This window comes from Crinia signifera, chromosome 2, assembly GCF_055691185.1.
Source record: "Crinia signifera chromosome 2, ASM5569118v1, whole genome shotgun sequence".
Lineage (NCBI taxonomy): Eukaryota > Metazoa > Chordata > Amphibia > Anura > Myobatrachidae > Crinia > Crinia signifera.
Window position 1 is genome coordinate 30,778,438 of NC_139218.1, and position 19,858 is coordinate 30,798,295.

Consider the following 19,858-nt stretch of genomic DNA (forward strand, 5'->3'; position numbering starts at 1 on the left):
ATGCTCCCTACCACATGTACACGCACACACAGACATTCTAGGGTTAATTTTGTCATGAGCCAAAATTACCTACGAGTATATTTTTGGATTGTGGGAGGAAACCGGATTACCCGGAGTACACCCACACAAGTACGGGGAGAATATACAAACTGTGCACAGTTAGGGCCATGGTGGGAATCAAACTCATGATCTCAGTGCTGTGAGGCAGTAATGCCTCCAAACTATTCTATTACACCAGTGGTTCTCAAACTTGGTCCTCGGGACCCCACACAGTTCACGTTTTCCAGGTCACCCGGCAGGTGCACTCATTACTCACTGACACATTTTAAATGATCCACAGGTGGGGCTAATTATTTCACATGATTCTGTGAGGAGACCTACAAAACATGCACTGTTAGCAGAACTATTAAAAATAACTATTGCCCCTTAATAAACCATTTGCCAGCCCCCATGCCTCCTCCACTCTGCTGTATGGACACTACGTATAATAATAAGCTCACAGAACACTGTATGATGGCCTTACCGAAGGCCCCACTGCTTAAGCTCTAGACAGCTTACATGTGTGGGATTCTGGGTAAATGTTCTACAAGAACTTTGTGCAAAGCTTAAAATATTTTTTTTTTTTTTAAAAACAACCTCCTAGCCCAGAATTATGGAACTCTCGTGGACAGATAATGAGAAGCTCCATGCAATCTGGATCAGACGGATTGGGCAGAGAAATCAGGTCTGATTCTGTGCGCGTCGGAGTCAGATATTGGATGTACTGCATGTCCGGCCTCCGTCTCGGACAGTCTCCCGGCAGCGGGGAATGGGAACGCATACGATATATCGTATACAAAAGGACCATGCACACAATATATCGGATGTGATCCCACTGCCTGGGAGCTAAGAGGAACGGCAATTTCCTCATAGATGGCAGCAGAGGGCCAACCGGATAAGGGGATTTTTGTCCTTACCTGGAAAATCCTTATTTCTGAATCCTTTGGTGGACACTGGGACAGTGGGAAGGGGGCGGAGCCATGGCGACAGGCACCAAGTAGCTAACACTTTAGTGGTGCAGCCCAGGCCCCTCCTTCCCCACACTCCATCCTAGGTCAGTTTAGACTACCACCGGACTTAGGAGCACAGGAAAGGAGAGAATGAAAGAAAGAAAAAAAGAGAGATCTTGTATTACCATGAACAAGAGCATTCCCTAAAACCAACCCATCAGCCGATCAGGGGCGTCTGGGCGGGCGCCCAGTGTCCACCAAAGGATTCAGAAATAAGGATTTTCCAGGTAAGGACAAAAATCCCCTTATTTCCTTCATGCCATTGGTGGCCACTGGGACAGTGGGACGTCCCACCGCTGTCCCCTCACGGGAGGGAACGCTCCTGAGCTGCAGAAAGAACGCCACGGCCGAACGCAGAGTCGACCTCGGTGAAAGTATCAAACCTGTAGTGGCGTATAAAAGTGTGCATGGAAGACCATGTGGCTGCGCGGCACAGCTGTTCTGCGGAGACTCCTGAAGCCGCAGCCCACGATGATCCTACCGAGCGAGTGGAATGGGCCGTGAGCCCTGCTGGCGCCGGCCTATTCGCCAGGAGGTATGCCTGCTGAACCGTAAGCCGCAACCACCTGGCAATGGACTGTTTAGATGCGGGCCAACCCCGCTTCTGATGATCATAAAGAACAAACAAAGCTTCTGTTCTTCTAATCTCCCTGGTCCTATCCACATAGATGCGAAGGGCCCGAACCACATCGAGAGCCCCTCCACTTCTTGAATCCTGGAAAGCAGGAACCACGATTTCTTGGTTTACGTGAAACCTGGATACCACTTTTGGCAGGTAACCCAACCTGGTACGGAGGACTGCCCGATCTTGGTGGAAAACCAAAAACGGTGGCTTGCAAGATAGAGCGGACAAATCCGAGACCCGCCTAGCTGACGCAATTGCCAGAAGGAAACACACCTTCCATGAAAGCCAACGCAACTCCACTGACTCCAGAGGCTCAAACGGAGCCACCTGAAGAGCTCTCAGAACCAAAGGCAGATCCCACGGGACTACAGGACTCCGAAAGGGAGGAGTCACGTGCATAACCCCTTGGAGGAAAGTGCGAACCTCCGGTCTTGTCGCAATGCGCCTCTGAAACAGAACCGAGAGCGCCGAGACCTGAACCTTCAAAGTGGAATGTTGAAGGCCCAAATCCACTCCCGACTGTAAGAAGGCCAAAACCTTGGGCAACGAGAACCTCCTTGGATTCTTCTCGTGCTCTTCACACCAGCGAAAGAAAGAACTCCAGATTCTGTAGTAGACTTTTGCTGAGGACGGCTTCCTGGCCGCTATCATGGTTCTTATCACCGAATCTGAGAACCCCCTGTCTCTTAAGATCTCCCTCTCAAGAGCCAGGCCGTCAAATCGAGACGAGCTAGGTTGGGATGTTGACAGGGTCCCTGAGACAGAAGGTCTGGCCGGAGAGGTAACCGCCACTGAGGTTCCTCCGCCATGAGCCGGAGATCGGCATACCAGGCCCTGCGTGGCCAGTTTGGGGCCACCAGGATTACCCTTACCCGTTCCCGCTTGAGTCTTCTTAGGAACCGAGGAAGAAGAGCCACTGGCGGGAAGGCGTACACCAGATCGAACGGCCAAGGTGCCGACAGAGCGTCGACCAGAAATGCGCCTGGATCCCGAGTCCTGGACCCGTAGCAAGGCAACTTGTGATTCCACCGGGATGCCAGGAGATCTATCTGAGGCCTCCCCCAACGGAGGGTTAGAGAGTGAAACACCTCTGGATGAAGAGACCATTCTCCGGAGTGGATCTCTTGGCGGCTCAGAAAGTCTGCTTCCCAGTTTTCGACGCCGGGAATGTACACTGCCGACAATGCCAAGAGGTGACGTTCTGCCCAACGAAGAATTGGCTGTACCTCCAGAAAAGCTGCTCTGCTCCGAGTTCCCCCCTGGTGATTGATGTATGCCACCGCCGTGGCGTTGTCTGTCTGTACCTTGACTGCACGAGAGCAAATCAGGGGGGCCGCCTGGAGAAGGGCTAAGTAGATCGCCCTGAGCTCTAGAATATTGATCGGCAACCCCGACTCCTGGTGGGACCAAACTCCCTGGTAGGATCGGTCCTCCACCACCGCTCCCCAGCCCCTGAGGCTGGCATCTGTCGTCAAGAGTACCCAGTCGGAGACTAGGAAGGGCCGTCCCATGGACAGGTGACGTGGCTTGAGCCACCAGAGCAACGATAGTCGAACCTCCTGGGAGAGTACTATCTCCTGCCTCTTCAGAGCCTGTGGTGAACGGTTCCAATACTTGAGGATCTGGTGTTGCAACGGACGAGAGTGAAATTGGGCAAATTCCACCATCTCGAAGCACGAGACCATCTTGCCCAAAATCTTCATACATAGATGAAGAGAGACTCTCCTGTGCTTGAGAAACCCTCGTAAGAGGGCCTGCAAAGCCAGCCGCTTCTTGTCTGGAAGATAGACCCTCTGGGCCTGGGAATCCAGACGCGCTCCCAGATGTATCATCTCCTGGGAGGGTTCCAGGCTGGACTTGCGCCAGTTCACTAGCCAACCGTGAGCCTGGAGCAGGTCCAGCGTAATGCCTAGATGTTGTAGGAGTAGTTCTCTGGACTGTCCCAGAATCAGAAGGTCGTCCAGATAAGGCAGAATCCGCACTCCCTGGAGGTGAAGGAAGGCTGCCATAACTCCCATCACCTTCGTAAAGACTCTTGGTGCTGTAGAGATTCCGAAGGGTAGAGCCCGAAATTGGACATGAAGATCCTTGGTTGCAAACCGGAGGTACTTGCGGTGATCCGGATGTATCGGAACATGCAGGTATGCATCTCTGATGTCCAGAGATACCATGAAATCCCCCGGCTCCATTGCCTGTATAATGGACCGGAGGGACTCCATGCGAAACCGCGGAATGTTCAAGTAACAATTGAGATCCTTGAGATTCAGGATTGGTCGGAATGAACCATCCGGCTTCCCGATCAGGAATAAATTGGAGTAATAGCCGTGGCCCCTCTGCTGAGGAGGAACCACTTCTATCACCCGAGACTGGAGAAGAGTCTGAACAGAGGCGCTGAGAGCCTCCGCCTTCAGAGGACAGGCCGGGCGGCCCGTGATAAAGAATCGGGTCGGCGGACGCCTGTTGAAGGAGAGATAGTATCCTTCCGACACGATACTCAAAATCCAATTGTCCGATGTCGTCTCCCTCCATCTGTTGGCAAAATGGAGGAGGCGAGCCCCCACCGGCAGGGAGTCGACCTGAGGGGTCCCCAAGTCATTGGGAGGCCTTCTCCGGGGCCTTAGGAGGCTGACGTTTGCCAGACTGGGACTGTCTGCTCCTACCAAACGACTCCCTCCTGGGAGGACGGCTTCTCGTTGAAGATTGTCCCCTCGGCTTTCCCTGCGGCCGAAAGGAACGAAAGGACTGCTTCGGCTTAGAGGGTGCCGACGGGAGGAAGGCTGTCTTGGAAGTGGCTACCGTAGTCACAATTTTGTCCAGCTCCGGACCGAAAAGCATATCGCCCACAAAAGGAAGGGCCTCCAGGGCCTTTTTGGATTCTGCATCCGCATTCCAAGTGCGGAGCCACAAGGCTCTTCTGGCTGCAACCGAAGACGCCGAGATCCTAGAGGCTAACGTAGCCGTGTCCAGGGCCGCCTCGCCCAAATATGTGGAGGCTTCTCTGATATGGTCCACCAGAGAAAGCAGCTCCGACCTGCGTATGCCTGACGAAATGTTCTCCGTCAACATATCTGCCCATTTGCCTACCGCCCTAGCCACCCAGGCCGAGGCCAAAGCTGGCCTATTAAGCGTACCCGCATGAGTAAAGATAGATTTAAAGACATGTTCCATCTTTCTATCCGTGGGGTCCTTTAGAGCCGCCACAGTGGGAATAGGCAAGGTAGTAGCCTTTACCAGCCGGGCTATGTGGGAATCCACCTGAGGCGGGCGTTCCCATTTCGTGCGCCCGTCTGCCGGAAAGGGATAAGAAGAAACCTTCCTTTTAGAAATTGTAAATTTCTTATTAGGAGCAGACCAGGCCTTTGCCAGATCTCCTTCCAGCTGCGTTGAAGATGGGAACACAGCCGGATCCTTCTTCTTGCGCTTAAACGATGGTGCCTCCTCCGCAGGGGGTTGGTCTGGCTCCTGTATGTTTAAGCAAGAGCGGACCGCCTTCACCAGCGCATCTACCCTGGACTGGGTCATAACCTCGTCCTGGGAAGTAGCCTCCTCGTCAGGGTCGTCCGGGTCATCCAGGTCAACAGGGTCATCTGTGTCCGCCTGGTCGTCCTCTGAAGTATCCGTCCCCGTAGAGTCAGCTCTCTGGGTGCGGGTTCTGGGGTTCTTGCGCTTGCTAGCGGCACCCAGCAGGTTCTGTAGAGAGGAGGAAACCTGAACCAGTCCCTGCACTGAGGAAGAAAGGCCCTGTACCCAAACAGGCTCAGGCACCAGCAACTGAGGCTGGGACTGCGTGAGCGGGGCCGGTTGAGCTGGTGGAAGAGTCGCCTGTGAAGGCTGACTCAGCACTGGTGGGGGCTGAGGGTGTGAACGGGAAGCGGCTAGCTGTTCAGCAAGGTCCCTCATGGCCGTCGTCAGGGCCTGCGCCCAACCCGGTTCGCCGGAATGGGATGCCTGTAACGGGGCCGAATCCACAGAGTCCCCACCATTACAGCGTGTACACACACCCCCATGGTCTGTCGAGGTGGAAGAAAAATTCTCCTTGCACCTAACACACTTAAAGGCCCTCAGGGCAGGAGCGTCCCCTGACCGCGAGGGTCCTGTGGACTTTGAGCCTGACTTAGAAGTCATGGCTATGCTCTATTGCACTTCAATACAAGACAGAGTGAATAGAGAGATTTGCACAGAAAAAAACCCTATATAGAGAGGGGTGTGAAAACACAGCACTGAACACCTCAAGGGTGCAGTGTCAATGTAATACAACCTGACCCGTCTGAAGACTGGGGAAGGAAGGGTGCCACAGTGTCCACACAAAAGCTGCTGCTCCTCTGCACCGATGTGTGACAGAGTCAAGCCTCCATTTAGGACAGGACGCTGGCAGTCCCCGGCGGGAACTCATATAGAGGCTCCCTGCCGGGGATTGGGCGGGGAGGAGGTGAGGGACCTCCCCCCCCTCCTGGAACCTTGCCAGGGCTGATAAAAATATGGCAGCCCCCACCGCTACAATAATAGCCCTGGTGGTCTAGTGGCCTCGGTTTCCCCTGTGAGGACCGAGTGTCACTGCCAGGAAACCGCCGGGAGCGCACCCACCCCCGGCGGCTACGTGCGCTGGGTTCCCTCCCTCCGGCGTCTCCAGACGCCGCTGCGAGACCGAGCGTCTCGCGGTCACCGTTGCGGGACAGAGTCAAGCTTCCATCGGGAAGCGTCTCTGTCTCGCGTCTCATTGCGGTCACCGTTGCGGGACAGAGTCAAGCTTCCATCGGGAAGCGTCTCTGTCTCGCGTCTCCCCCAGCCGCGATACCGCTGCGTGCTGTGGGGAGGGAGGGGGGGGAAGTGCGGCTTACCTGCTCCGTGGCGCACGGTCCCTCTGTGCTGGGACCCAGCCTGCAGGTCCGTGGCAGTTCACGACGAGCTGGCTCCGGAGCAGGTGAGCAGCCTGGGTGGTCCACCCGGCTTGCTCACCGCAAGTGTAAAAAAAAAAAAAAAAAAAAAAAAAATTTTTTTTTAAAAAACGCTGCAGAAAACTGCAGCAGCTACTAAAAAACGTGCCTGTGCTCCTAGGCACCAAGAAAAAACTGACCTAGGATGGAGTGTGGGGAAGGAGGGGCCTGGGCTGCACCACTAAAGTGTTAGCTACTTGGTGCCTGTCGCCATGGCTCCGCCCCCTTCCCACTGTCCCAGTGGCCACCAATGGCATGAAGGAAATAGAAATGTTTTCCAGTTTTAATGCCTCTACCTAGTTACATTCTACAGCACTGATTTAATCTTTTCCAAGATTAGGTTTTTATTTAACACAAACGTTACTCCATGTTGTAGTCTTTAATAATAATAATAATCATCATCTTTCAGGGTATTTCCCTGCAAACAATAATCGTTCTTACCGAATCGTCCAGGACAGGAAGGGAGAGATCAAGGAAAGGCTCCCGGACTAATGATACCTTTAAAAAAAAAAAAAAATATGATGTAATAGCAGATTTAATGCACTGTATACATTTTTTACCTTTTGTTTACGCATTATGTAATGGTGTATAATGTACTCTAAAGTGCATTGTGATGTACTAAGCCTTAGAGAGAGTGAGAAAGCCATGTTAAAGGCTGTGTTTGAAAGATAATACTTAGGAGCTGATTGGTTGGTATGTTATCCCTCTCTACTAGGCTTAGTTAATCTTCCCCTATGTCACACTAATGTATAATAAAAGCCTTACATGGGTTGAAGCAGAACCAGATTTATGGACACAATGGTTTGGGGGGGGGGTTCCGACAGTCGGGATCCTGACAGTTATTAGCCCGATGTCTGGATCCTGACTGGTCGGACAGCATGGCGAGTGAAACAAAGCCCCTTGCGGGCTTGCTGCGCTCGCCACGCTGCGGGCACGGTGGCTCGCTACCTATTCTATTCTCCCTCTATAGGGGCTGTTGACCCCCACGAGGGAGAATAGACGTTGGCCGTGGGGAACCCGTCTGTGGGTGTTTTAACCGTCGGGATCCCGAAGTTGGGTAAATGACTGTCGCGATCCCGACTGTCAAGACCCCGTCGGGCACCCGGTTTGGGGCTCCAAATCACCAATGTGAGAAGCGACAGAGGTGGGACTAGCATTATATGGGTGTGGCCAGTGCATTGTGGGTGTGTCTAGTCCCATGTGGGCGTGTACACCTCCTAACACCATCAGCCCCAACATTTCCCTAATTACAAATACATAAATTATGTTTTTAGTACAGTACTTTATGATTTGTGGCTGTCTGCGGCCTATTTTTATGTGGCATCCTGGGGCTGTCGTTCCATCTGCTGGACTAATATGGCTCGGAACGAAGTCATGTTTCCTCCGGGTGCTCCGGTTTCCTCCCACTAGCCAAAAATATACTGGTAGGCTAATTGGCTCCAAACAAAATGAACCCTAGAATGTCTGTGTGCGTGTATATGTGGTAGGGAATATAGATTGTAAGCTCCACTGGGGCAGGGACTGATGTGAATGTTCAAATATTCTCTGTAAGGCGCTGTGGAATATGTGTGCGCTATATAATTAACTGGTAATAAATAAATAATCCAAAGACCTAATGCTGAGTCTGTCTTTGTAGCGTCCACGTGTTTGTCTTTTTGCAGTAATTCCTTCTGTGTCTATTCGCAAATAGAGTCAGGTGGAGAGTCACGCTAGGAGCAGACTCTCCACCCATGTATGGTTTGCAAAAACTAATACGACAGCGACATTCTTATAACGAACCTACATGTGCCGCAAAGTCACCTCCCACTCACTGCCCACAATGACTTCGGATGCAAGTGTGATTTAGATGCATGGGCAGAAAGTAAAATACGCTCAAAAGCATCCATTGTGTGTGACTCAGGGCAGTATTCAATGAGAATATTCTCCGTGCATGGCGAGAGTTTTTTTCTCTCGCCATGCACTCGCTGTGTTTTTGCGGAGATTCTCCATGTTTCGAGATTCTCAGTCACGGGACTTTACACAGTATTCAATGTGACTGAGACTCGCCGTCCCTCACGACGAGTCTCAGCCAATCCGGCGTATGAGGTGAATGTGAACCCCTGCGGCGGAGCCTGAGGACGGCGGCAGGCAGGGAGATGGAAGTCTCCCTGCCTGCCCAAGAACGTATGTGGGGGAGAGGTGGGCTCCCCGGGAGCCAGGCAGCACAGGCAATTTACCCCTTAACTGGGAACCAATACCTGGCTTCATATGCGCATATGAAAGAAAATAAACACACCAGGACCTGGTAACTATGTACCGCACCTTATCAGCTGCTTAATATTGCACATGTTTTTTAATCTTTTTATGCATATTTTTTAATTTTATTATATACTCTTTCTGTTTATTTCTTTATGTTTATTAATTCAATTTAAGTAAATTCAATTAATGTATGATGTATTAGCCTAATAAATTGGTTTATTTGTGTGCAAGAGGCGCCTACTGGTATCTCTTTTCTTCCTGTAAACTCCTTTTTTTGGGGGCGGCAACCCCCTCCTAGAGGGCAGCCATTTGCACACAGCACACATACACTGACCGTTTTTCCAATTTGCCCCCCGGGAGAGCCAACAGGGGACCGGGTATTCACTGCACCCGATCGTGCATATGTAATGATCGGGAGCAGTGAATATATGAATATCTAATGAGCGGCTCTCGGCTCCCGGCCCCCTGCTGGCTACTATGTGTAAAAAAATAAAAATAAATTTTAATTAGAAATAGCATGCCCCTTCTCAGAATAAAATTCCTGATTTTTTTACACCAAAGTAAAAAAAAAAAACAACAACATTATTTTAAAAGTTCACATTCCACTTCACCATGAAAAGATGGCGAGTGATACACGGACAAGACACGGCGATTGGCGGCGAGTATCAGATGGAGAACCATCCATTATTCACTGTTCGCAGACGGTGAAAATATCACTTTTTGAGACCAAAATTCTCCGACCAACGCGAAAAAAGCAGAAATTCGCCATAAAACACGGCGAATTTTCCTCATTGAATACTGCCCTCAGAATAAGGTCTAAGTAAGGGACTCACATATAAATAAAAGTGATAAAGTCTTTAGAGAAAACAGAAGACTAGACGTACCGTGTGGCAGGTCTCGCACATTATCGTACTGGTTAGCTCGCCTCCAAACAAGCGATCCACAAAGTTTGGGATAGCTCTCCTTTTCTCATAACCTACACAGTGAGATGATACTGCACATTACCCAGAAGAACCAGCAACATACAATACACACTGGTCATACATTAATACATGGGATACCTTTAATAATCTTTTTCATTTCGCTCTCGTCTATGGTCTCCGCAGCAGCCTGTAAGGTCTTGGAAATTGCTGAACTTACTCTCTAGAAGTAATAGAGAAATAAGGGCAGGATGAAACTCACATGGTGGAGACAAGATGATATTTACCGTAACAACCAATCAGATTCTGTCTTTCATTTTCTAAGATGCAATAGACACATGATAGAGAGATCCCAATTGGTTGCTATGGGCAACGTCACCTCATTTAAATTTTTGTTCAGTAAACTTCCCCTGTATCGTAAATTTAGCACCTTTCACAGCCAGTACAATGCCTCTTTCCTGCCTTAAGTGTCAAGCAGTGAAGGGCCGGGGCAGTACCCAGGTGGGCGACCCCTGGAGAACACCGGGTGTGGTAAGGCAACAATAAGGGTGACTGACGTCCCAAAAATCAATAACTTGGAGACGCCTACTGCCAGAGCCACGCTCCACCATATAAATGTATGTTTTTTTTGCCGTTGGTGTAATTAACCCCTACAAATATTGTGTATAGTGTGCCTTAAGAACTATAGTTTTTCCTAAGGATAGCACACAGGGGATTGCTTATGTATTTGTGTTGCCTAAGGTCACACTGGTCACCGTACCAATGATGATATGGTGCCTCAAATGAAAAATAATGTGTGACAAATTGATGATCAATACCAAGATTGAGCAGCAGATCCATCGCACAACATTTATAAATTAACTATTTTTGAATATGTGCCATTTATTTTAAAAAGTCTACATTAAAAGCTATGTCTTAATTTAACGTCATATTTCAATTTTCTAAGAGTGCGCCCAAAAAGCGGTTTTCTTTCTTTTTGTTTGCTTCAAAGCAAACAAAAAATACATTTTTGTCCGGCTGGATGATGCACCCAGTATGTAGGTCCAATATGCCATGCCGGACTATATCATCTAGTGTGTACCCAGCTTTAGGATGTGGCTAACAGGCGCTCTTAACTAGGCTACATAGAGGTGGACCATCAGTGATACCTGGATCTCCTCTCCTCTCATGCCATCGAGAAGGTAGCGGAGAAGTTCCTGGCTGTCCTGCTGTTGGTATCCTCTGAACTGTGCAGCTCTGGAAGGAAACACAATGCACACAAACTTCTCATAAAGTGAATTATGAAAAAAAAAAAAAAAAGTTTACATAAAATGCACTTAAGCGAGAACACTTATGACATCAATTTAAATAGTAACAATGCTACATGCAAAAACTACAGACTCATCTGCTTTGATGTGTATAAGAGTAACAGTGCCTCTGGTGGTGAGTGCAGGTTATTACCTGGCGATTTATCCCATTGGTTTATCATGGTTGCTTACTTCCTTGTATACCAGTAAGTAAATACAGAAGGGACATATATATACAGCAGGTAAATATTAGACATGATGTAGACATGCAGCGTTTCAGCGTAATAGTGTGTCACACTCATGGTACATACTCACTTTTTACAGACCTGAGAGAAAAGCTCTTTGGGGGTTACAACCCCTTTTTTGGTCTCCTGCATTTCAGTGACAAACTGCCACATGGCCAACGTCAAGGGTCCCGGCTGCTGCTCCAACGTCACTTCCCGCTGTGTCTATAAAACAAAAGTATAACGTATGTAGTGCCAGGTCAGGCATATACACATTCACTGTGATACATAACCACATGAAGCCAGGGAGGAGAGCAGGCTGAGCCGCACCAGACTCTGGGAAGGCAGGAAGGAGAGAGCGGGCTGAGCCCCACCAGACCCTGGGAAGGCAGGGAGGAGAGAGCGGGCTGAGCCCCACCAGACCCTGGGAAGGCAGGGAGGAGAGAGCGGGCTGAGCCCCACCAGACCCTTGGAAGGCAGGGAGGAGAGAGCGGGCTGAGCCCCACCAGACCCTGGGAAGGCAGGGAGGAGAGAGCTGGCTGAGCCCCACCAGACCCTGGGAAGGCAGGGAGGAGAGAGCAGGCTGAGCCCCACCAGACTCTGGGAAGGCAGGGAGGAGAGAGCGGGCTGAGCCCCACCAGACTCTGGGAAGGCAGGGAGGAGAGAGCGGGCTGAGCCCCACCAAAGACTGGGAAGGCGGGGAGGAGAGCGGGCTGAGCCACACCAGACCCTGGGAAGCCAGGGAGAAGAGAAGGCTGAGCCCCACCAGACCCTAGGAAGCCAGGGAGGAGAGCGGGCTGAGCTCCACCAGACCCTAGGAAGTCAGGAAGGAGAGCGGGCTGAGCCACACCAGACCCTGGGAAGCCAGGGAGGAAACCGGGCGGAGCCTCACCAGACCCTTGGAAGCCAGGAAGGAGAGCGGGCTGAGCCACACCAGACCCTGGGAAGCCAGGGAAGAGAGCGGGTTGAGCCACACCAGACCCTGGGAAGCCAGGGAGGAGAGCGAGCTGAGCCACACCAGACCCTGGGAAGCCAGGGAGGAGAGCGGGCTTAGCCCCACCAGACCCTGGGAAGCCAGGGAGGAGAGAGCGGGCTGAGCCCCACCAGACCCTGGGAAGCCAGGGAGGAGAGCGGGCTGAGCCACACCAGACCCTGGGAAGCCAGGGAGGAGAGCGGGCTGAGCCACACCAGACCCTGAGAAGCCAGGGAGGAGAGCGAGCTGAGCCCCACCAGACCCTGGGAAGCCAGGGAGGAGACTTACCGGTTCAGAGGAATCAGGCTCTTGAACAGTCACAGTTTTCCCTGGATGCTTCACATCATTCAGAAGTTCTCGGAGTGTAGGCGTCTGGGACAAATTCTTATAGAAGACACACAAGATCAGTACTAGAGTTCCACTACGGTCTAGCGGTGTGACATACGGATATACATTCACCTGCATCACAGCATTGAAGAAACAAGTGTTGCCCAGGTTACTGAGTCCTCTCACAGCGACTTCTTTACTTTCACTAAGCGTGTTGGGTGTTTCCTCCCTTTTCGCTGTCCCCTTGGTACCTTCAGCCATTGGCTGCGTCTCGCTCTCCTGCACCTTCTCAGAGCTGCACACATCCTGGCCTAATTTAACTGTCAACACAAAAACAAAATTGAGTCAGTTGGATGCTCTGTTCCAATACAGCACTTTATAGTGATCGCATACCTTAACTTAAGGGACGCGACCAACGCGATTTTAAGGCTATTTTTAGCCTTTTCCCCGACAATGAAAAAATCGCGTCCATCGCATGCCTTAAGTTAAGGCATGCGATGCGACCTACGCGATTTCACATAGGGAACAATGTTCAATGGGCCAATGGAAGCGATTTTTCATTGTATACCCACCGTTATGGGTATTTTACATGACAAATGCCCCCCATTAATGCCAACCCACGATGAACGCCAACCCGAAGCGTAGCAAGCGCAGCAAGCCCGCGAGGGGCGGCGGTATGCGTCCTCCGACCTTTTCATACCCCCACTATCCACGTCGGCGTGGAGTTGATTATAACTACTGTGGCGAGCGCAGCGAGCCCTGCGAGGGGACGCATATCTGTGAAGTAATGCGTGTCCACTCACCACGCTTCGGGATCGGTGGCTTGCTGCGAGCCACACTATATAAAATCCACGCCGACGTGGATAGTGGGGGTATGAATAGGTCGGAGGACAGGTACCGCCGCCGCTCGCCACGCTTCAGGTTAACGTTCATCGTGGGATTGGGAAACAATAAAAATTGGGGTCTGGGGGCCATTTAACATTGGGGCCAATGTAAAATCGGGTCTCAGGGACCATTTTACATTGATTCCAATGTAAAAATAAAAATGGTGTCGATCGCATCTCATGCGATTTGGTTGAATGCGATCGACGCGATTTTTGGGGTCCCGATGGGTACAATTTTTATCGCTGGCACCGTGCTAGGAAACAAGTACCGAAAACTGTTTTCAGAGTAGTGATAGAATTGTGCAAAAAGATGTCCACTGCTCTCTTCAGCCTCCTGTATATCTGCCACTAGACACTTCTGTGGCTCCCAGCATCTTCACTGCCACGGGCTGCCCAGAAACTGCACCTCTCTTCTCTGCTAGTGAGGGAGGGAGGGTCACATGACTCTGGTTGTATGAGCCATCTAAAGACAGACTGCATGTGCTTAAAAGCACATGCAATCTGCTCCCAATCCCAACTGATCTGACGTGCAGCACGTCAGATCAGAGGACCAATCCTCCAATCTCCCGGGGCACACAATCTGCGTACAATCCATTTTACAACCCATTGAGATTGTATGATTGGGTGCAATGTCTTTCAGATGTATGGCCACCTTTTACCAGTGCAAACACAGAAGTTGTTAAACCTCCTGCCTCTGGGTACTTGTAGGTGCCCCGGTTTAGTGGTCCAGGATCAACTAAAATTACTTATGGTAAATGTAACAGGCAAAACCAGTGCTTGTGCTTCCAATCATAAAATACACGAACAGACAAAACTAATCTTATTCCTCACCACATAACCGACCCTCATGATGACAAAAACATTTCACTTAATTTAATATTTTTTCTGAATAAAAAAAAAAATTGGACTAGGGGTGCGTTGAAAAGATTTGGATACACTAGGTTGCCATGAGTCCAAAAAGTTTAGGAACATTTGCCTTAAGCAAAAACGTTAAAAACTCATGTCGACCTTAGCCACCTATTTTAGGTGTTGACCTTCAGTGGACGGTCCAGGAGGGCTATCTCTTGCACAGACCCAGCAGTGTGGCGGTTTGATCAAAATAAAACTTTCATGTGATTGTTTTTTTTTTATGTGTTATTTAAATCAAAACATATACCTTTGCTTGCCGTCCTAACGTTCAACTTGGACTTTTTTTGCAGATATTCTACCAATTGCCGAAGCCGACCAGAGCACTCGTGATCAACCTGGTTATCACACAGGTAGCACCTAGCACAAACAGGACACGATCAGTAATAAACTGCAGCCACACAGATCATTTTATTTTCGACGGACAGGTTCTGTCTTACAATACATAAACATCAAAGTGGTGATCGATATTTACAGATGATTATATTTTATCAGTGCCTCTTGTGACCAGCCACCGCAAACCGCTTAGCATCAAATTTTGCATATTTAAAAAGGAAACAACAATTAAATACCCATATATTATTGGAGAACCATAATATGAACTTGGTTGCATATTACCATACGGTCCACTCAAAAACATTGAGCACAAGGCAGTGGGGCTCCGATCTTGGGGTGTTATAATGGTTCAGCGCATGCTGCTTCTCAGAATATCTTCCGCACCCCTGAAAGGACAATAGAACATGAACTTTATTAAGCATACATTGAAACGACACCCTACTGCACCACTGCTCTCTATTCGTCAGTAGTGGACACAAATTCTAGACTGCGGACCTATACAATGAATCAAGTTTTCTTTGATGGATTGGCCTGTGGGCCAATCAAAACATGGTAGTGTGTTGGGAGAAGGGCTAGGCTTTGTTTCGCCGCCCCTTGGGGAAACCATCTGGTTCTCCCCCCATCAATGGCAACACTATTCTACATCGACCATAAACCATTGAATATTTTGAATCATCGATGGCCGTCCTTACACAGAAAGTGATTATTGTTATTCTTTATTTATTAACAGTTTCTTATATAGCACAGAAAATTCAGATGTCTCTAACCATCTACTATTAATGTGGTCTCACTAGAAGTATGTGAATACTTCTTTACAAATAATTAATTAAAACAGGTCCTGATTGGCTTAGAGGGATCACATGGTTCTCTATCATACAGATTGAAGAATAAGATCCGGTTCCATCTTGACTGTAAGATGACAGTTTCTCTATAATCGCCACATGAATAAATCATAGAAATCTTACCCTGTGACCACAATTTAGACACAGCCAGACCACGTCCGCCTCCCTGTGTTCCTCCTCTCCATTGTCCACAGTCTCTTTGCTGTCTGTCTGGCAGTCCTGACAGACGTCCCACTCCACATTCACCAGAGCTCTCTTCACCGTCCCCTCATCCAGCGCCTTCCGGATGTGCTTACATGTGGGTTCTGGAAGGGCAAATACTGAAAGTGTTTCTGTCACCTATTCACAACATGGCAGCCATTTTGTGGCCTGGACAAATTCATTCATAAGCAAATTTGGAACTATATCACTAGTGGGAACATCCCATAAAAATGAGATGGAAATGTTGCCTTAAACTGACTTTAGGGTAGTTTTTATATGTAATCTGTTTGCTATAATGTCATACTGTAATTTTTCATGCAACTTTCACCTCAGCTTTTGCAAGAAAATAAATAAAACAAGAAAAGACAGATATGATAGACGTAGGAAACATAAATGTTCTCTCATTCTAGCACCGCGCATCTTCTAGCACAGGTCTGGTCTGCATATCACTGCTGAAATACAGACCACGCAGTGCTAGATGCACAACAGCAGAGTGACGCCCCAGGCAGGGAAGAGGACCTGCATGGGTTTTGAAAGCCACACGGTGCTTCAATGATCCCTATACAGTAATTGTCTATATTGTAATGTGTGACAAAGAAACGCACTGCTGTGTCCAGCACTTGGTTTTGCCTTAAAACTGCTGCTTTCAATGTACATTGCCGAAATCTTGTAGCAATTACTTTGAGCCAAGATCAGACTTTATAAAAACACACACGTGACAGATCCACATAATCGTAGGCGACACCCTACCTGCTTCCACGGAATCATGTACAGGGAGGTTCTTCACTCTTTTCTTTACCATGTCACCGCTTCACGAGCACCTGGAAAGTACAATGGAATAAGGATAAACGCGAAGCATCACGTATTACATATACGCGGTGATTAATGGGGAAACTTAGAAGCAATATGGACACTAGGTTGCTACCTGTGGGCAGACAAATGCTTATGATGAGATGGCAGGATATACACCGTGGATAGGCTGCAATCAAGAGATTATTAGCAATAATAATCATTAGCAAGTAATGTGAAAAGTTTCCCCAAGAACTTGGGGGATTTAGCTTTAATGAAAAAAAAACGTCAGCTCCTCCCCATCTATACCATCATATATGGTTGCTTGGGAATGTCCATACACTACCAAATGCCAAAAGGACAGAACCGGAGCAGTAAGAAAAAAAACAGACGTTCTCTAACAAAAACATCCATTGTACCAAGGAGAACTCAAAAAACACAAACTGAACAGACATACAAACAGCATAAAAGAAAGGTGTAGTGTCCGCCATATCAAGAGTTAATGCAAGTACAAAAATCCCACCCTCTCATTCAATCCATGGAAGACACAGTATACACTGGGGACATGCATAAATGATCCATATAGCAGCCTGGAGCGGAATCTGCCGGCCAACAGGGACAGGTGTTGTACTGTGGTAAGAATATCCTACACCAACACAAAGTTGGATCTCTGCAAATGAATATCGGGCAGGTTTAGGCTTTCCCCAGAACAGGAGAGTGTACCAATGATGAGTAGAGAGAGTGCCTTGATCAGCAGGGAAGGGATGACCATCGTCTCCCTGGATAGGAGGTCAGCCAATACTGCTGTGCTGGATGAGTCTAAATAATAGCAGGCTAAAGGACCCCTAACGTCACAACCACATGACATGCGACAAGAGGGGGAGGAACAAGGTCAGAATATGTGACCCCAAATGTACACTCGCTGCACTTCAGACACAATGGGGTATATTCAATGGTCCCTGCGAGCGATGGCGAGGGGGTAAGTTTGCACGGCGAGGATGGCTTTTAGCTTATAAATAGAATAGGATCAACTTTATTGGCCATGTATGCTTGCGCACACTAGGATTTTTTTGTGGATTACAGTGCAGCATCAAGCAGGGATGAGGGGGGGGGGGGGGGGGGAAGACATTGCATACATTACATTACATTAAGACTTTTCATGCAGGAAACACGTGCCCACCCAGCTGCACAGCGCCTAGGCAGCCATCAGCGGCGCCACTGGTCACAGCAGCAGCCAGGTAGGTGACAATATAAGCAGGGACAGTACAGTTATCACACAGGGAACACATACCTGCCGAGCTGCACAGCTGGGGGGGGGGGGGGGTCGGGAGGCGGAGAGAGAGTCTGTGAGACCTGGGCCACCGATAGTCTAATCCATGGGTCTTCAAACTGTGGCCCTCCAGATGTTGTGAAACTACAAATCCCAGCATGCCTTACCACAGTTTTAACACTCCCTTATAGCAAACCTGTGGCAAGGCATGCTGGGATTTGTAGTTTCACAACATCTGGAGGGCCACAGTTTGAAGACCCATGGTAATCATACCACCATACCACCGCCACTGTGTATCACCCAGAGCAATGGGTGGATGCCTCCGCCAGGTGCCGATAAGGGGGGGGGGGGCCCTCTGGAGGATATGCCGGGGGCCGAGTATGGAATGTTCCGAAAAAAATTCTCGCCGTCAGGGTTCCGTGGAACGGCAAGGTTTGCCACAAATGCAGAAAGCTCACTGCATATAGTCGCAAGCCTCGCCGTTTTGATGGCCGCACTCGTCGTTTCCACCTCGCTTTTTAGAAAAGGCAAGTGTGTTGATCTGAGGACGGGCTATGATGGCAAGCAATAGGCACTGCTCGCCATCATAGCTAAACAGCATTGAATATATCCCAATAGCTCACTCTGCTTGCCAGATGTTGACGTGTATAGTGACAGGCCCACCATCCTTGCTCCTCCCCCTGTCGTTGAGGGTCATGTGGTTATGGCGTTAGGTTAGTGTCCTACTAGGATTTAGCAACTACCCTGCTGCGATCCTTGTAACTACCATCAGCACACAGACAAGGCCAAAAACTGACAGTGACAGGATGAAACTGCAAGCCTGGGGAGATGGTGGGGTCTTTCCCCCACAGGAGCACTTAAGTACATATCCCTGATATCCATAGGCCCCATAGTGTTGATGATCAGCCTAGGACTGAATGAATTCCCTTAAAACAAACAATTGTTGTCTCTGGGAAGATCAGTGGTAGAAAACCTGTGTAGACCAGCACCCTAGGTAAAACTTCAGTTTATGGCTCCCACCACCCACACACCATTGCCGACTTGGAACTTAGGGGAGCGTGTGGAGGTGGCGTGTTAGAAGTTCAACACCTGCTGTTTGCATTAAGTTCAACAAGGACGCCCGTCCCAGAGTCATCCTTAATTTTGTTATAATCAAACTCAGGGCTGCCCCACAGATTCTGGAGCCCCTAATGGTAGAGCTTGCCCTGTGTGTGGGGACTTCAGGAGACCTACAGTATGAAGTATCTAGGTTCCTGTGCTGGAACAAAGCAAGAGAGAACTAGACACACAATGAGAACATACGTTTATGATTTAGTGACCTGCTTGGCCTCACTGGGGCCGCTGTGTCATCTTCTACATTTAATATAGCAATAACAGAGGATATGGGGTGCCTATTACCCCATTCATGTTGATGATATAGTCATTTGTGTTGTTTACGTCTTTATTTCCTTTCTTTCAGTATAATGTCCCAGGGTGATATGGCCTAGTGCTATACTGACACCAATGCTAATTTTTAGCATAATGCAAAGTCTTCTGACAGTGACATGGAGGGATCTGGCTGGGTGGGTACTGCACACATACATGACTGACACTGATGCTGGGATGGGACCAACAACCCCTAAAAGTGCCACCACAGGCACATCAAAGGGGGGGGTGGACTTAAAGGACACATATGTTTGGCAATCCGATCTGCCAGATTCGAATGACATTATCTATCTTAGAACATGAAAGCAATAATGACTCTGCCCACCTACCTCAGAGGGTCTGTGCAGACATATGGTGATGCTGGCAGTACGGGAGCAGCTGACACACTCCACATATAATGGGTGCTAGATGTTACAGAGATGCAGGCAACTTCCCTACACGTGTCACCGGTTCCCAGAGGCCACTTTCTAGGCTCTTCTACTCGCTACCGGCATACTATGCTGCTGTCCTCCCCGAGTCTAGCACAAAGCAGTGTGAAAAACAGGGCACAAACAAGTTTATAGTATTGTAGAAATAATGTCTCCTACAGCGGTGCCAATAAGTACGCGTATCCTCCATTTTTTCAAAGA

The 19,858-nt window shown here is 49.1% G+C and overlaps 1 protein-coding gene across 3 annotated transcripts in view; it reads right to left on the reverse strand.

The window, feature by feature from the left end:
• The window catches only part of USP16 (ubiquitin specific peptidase 16), a 44,762-nt gene that overhangs the window by 11,535 nt on the left and 13,369 nt on the right, over positions 1-19,858 (reverse strand). The window contains exons 1-12 of one of the 3 annotated variants that reach the window (XM_083171869.1): positions 19,559-19,794; positions 16,496-16,566; positions 15,668-15,849; positions 14,985-15,088; positions 14,617-14,726; positions 12,709-12,896; positions 12,538-12,633; positions 11,368-11,501; positions 10,915-11,002; positions 9,908-9,989; positions 9,731-9,822; positions 7,050-7,106 (exon numbers count right to left, since the gene is read on the reverse strand). In XM_083171869.1, coding sequence (XP_083027995.1) covers positions 7,050-7,106; positions 9,731-9,822; positions 9,908-9,989; positions 10,915-11,002; positions 11,368-11,501; positions 12,538-12,633; positions 12,709-12,896; positions 14,617-14,726; positions 14,985-15,088; positions 15,668-15,849; positions 16,496-16,547 — 1,185 coding nt within the window. In that variant the 5' untranslated portion in view covers positions 16,548-16,566; positions 19,559-19,794. Of the gene's footprint in view, positions 1-7,049; positions 7,107-9,730; positions 9,823-9,907; positions 9,990-10,914; positions 11,003-11,367; positions 11,502-12,537; positions 12,634-12,708; positions 12,897-14,616; positions 14,727-14,984; positions 15,089-15,667; positions 15,850-16,495; positions 16,567-19,554; positions 19,795-19,858 lie in introns of those variants that run through there. The other 2 variants (XM_083171870.1, XM_083171871.1) reach the window with 2 other exon arrangements.